The sequence below is a fragment of the Rhagoletis pomonella genome, unplaced genomic scaffold (assembly GCF_013731165.1).
Source record: "Rhagoletis pomonella isolate Grant_MI unplaced genomic scaffold, Rhpom_1.0 Rhpom_scaffold_00005, whole genome shotgun sequence".
Classification (NCBI taxonomy): domain Eukaryota; kingdom Metazoa; phylum Arthropoda; class Insecta; order Diptera; family Tephritidae; genus Rhagoletis; species Rhagoletis pomonella.
In genome coordinates this window covers 43,600,457-43,601,799 of record NW_023458559.1, presented here as the reverse complement: position 1 = coordinate 43,601,799, position 1,343 = coordinate 43,600,457, and the positions used below count along the sequence as shown (strand labels likewise).

The 1,343-nt window shown below is 38.0% G+C and overlaps 1 protein-coding gene across 1 annotated transcript in view; it reads left to right on the top strand.

The window, feature by feature from the left end:
- The first annotated feature begins 572 nt into the window (after positions 1–572).
- LOC118739021 (metaxin-2-like) overlaps positions 573–1,343 on the top strand; it is a 1,072-nt gene continuing 301 nt past the window's right edge. Inside the window, exon 1 of the mRNA XM_036470104.1 lies at positions 573–1,333. Coding sequence (XP_036325997.1) covers positions 655–1,333 — 679 coding nt within the window. The 5' untranslated portion in view covers positions 573–654. The remainder of the gene's footprint in view (positions 1,334–1,343) is intronic.

The window sequence follows — 1,343 nt, the reverse complement described above, 5'->3', positions numbered from 1 at the left end:
TTGTTGAAACAGCAGCATTTTCATAAAGAAATGGTAAAACATTTTATTATATGCAAGGCGAATTAATATAAGGTGATAGCAGGAGTACAAAAACAAAAAATTGCATGTATTTTGTTTTTGCTTTGGCGGCATAAACTGTCAAAATCTCTAAGAGTATGTGTAGAAATTCAAACAAAATTTTTCAATTTGATATCAGAAGCCGTGCGGCGAAACACATACACAAAATCAGCTGAGCTAGTAACACCACCTTATATAAATTCGCCTTGATTATATGATTATGATTTTTAATTCACTGTTTGGCTGTTGTCAGTTTTTAAATTTTACTCTATTTGCCAGTATCATCGTCAAAATGAATAACGCCTACGTTAGAACACACACACCTCCTTGTTGAATTCCTTGTTGAATGTTCTCTGGTAACACCTCCTTGAATAAATTCGCCTTGGAGCATGTGGAACAAAGCTATAAATTCGCTTTGGTTTAATTTTACAATCCACACCACTATTCATCAGCTGCTTTCTGACTAGTTGAGCCTTGGAAAAAATCATCTTTGGGAATCTAGCAATTGTGTAAGCAATTTATAAAATCAAAACAAGTTATTAATTTTCAAGTTTCTCTACTGAATTATTGAAAAATTTTGCAATAAAATAATCAAATATGCAGTCTTCGCAGTACCTTAGTCAACTGAACGCTGTCGAGAAGATGAGCGACGAGCCGTGGCCTGAAGATGCAGTTCTCTACCAGCCATATGAAGCCGAACAAATACTTTTGCCAGAGCATGCAAGCTGCTTGGCAGTTAAGGCATATTTAAAGATGTGTCAGCTCCCATTTGAAGTGCGATCTTGTTCAAATGCTGAATATATGTCACCAGGTGGACGTATGACCAAGCTGCCCTTTCTCCGCGCCGGTGCATTTATAGTTGCCGAATTCGAACCGATTGTTAATTTTGTAGAGCACAAAGGTTCCTCCATTGGTCAATGGCTTGACGAAGACAACAAATCTGATATGCGTACTTATGTTTCGTTGGCGGAAAACATTTTCACTATGGCTGAACTATACATAAGCTTTATAAACAAAACAGTGTATGAAAAGGTAACAGCGCCACGCAATGGCTGCGTATTTCCGTGGCCACTTAACTTGATACAAAACTGCTCGAAACGACGCAATGCGCTACGTATACTGAAAGTGTATCAGTGGAATGATATGACAATTGAGGATGTTATTGAAAAGGTGGATAAATGTTGCGAAACGTTGACACTCAAGCTCGAAGAATCGCCAGATACGCCGTTCTTTTATTCGAATGAACCTTGTGAATTGGACGCCATTGCCTTTGGACATCTTTTTGC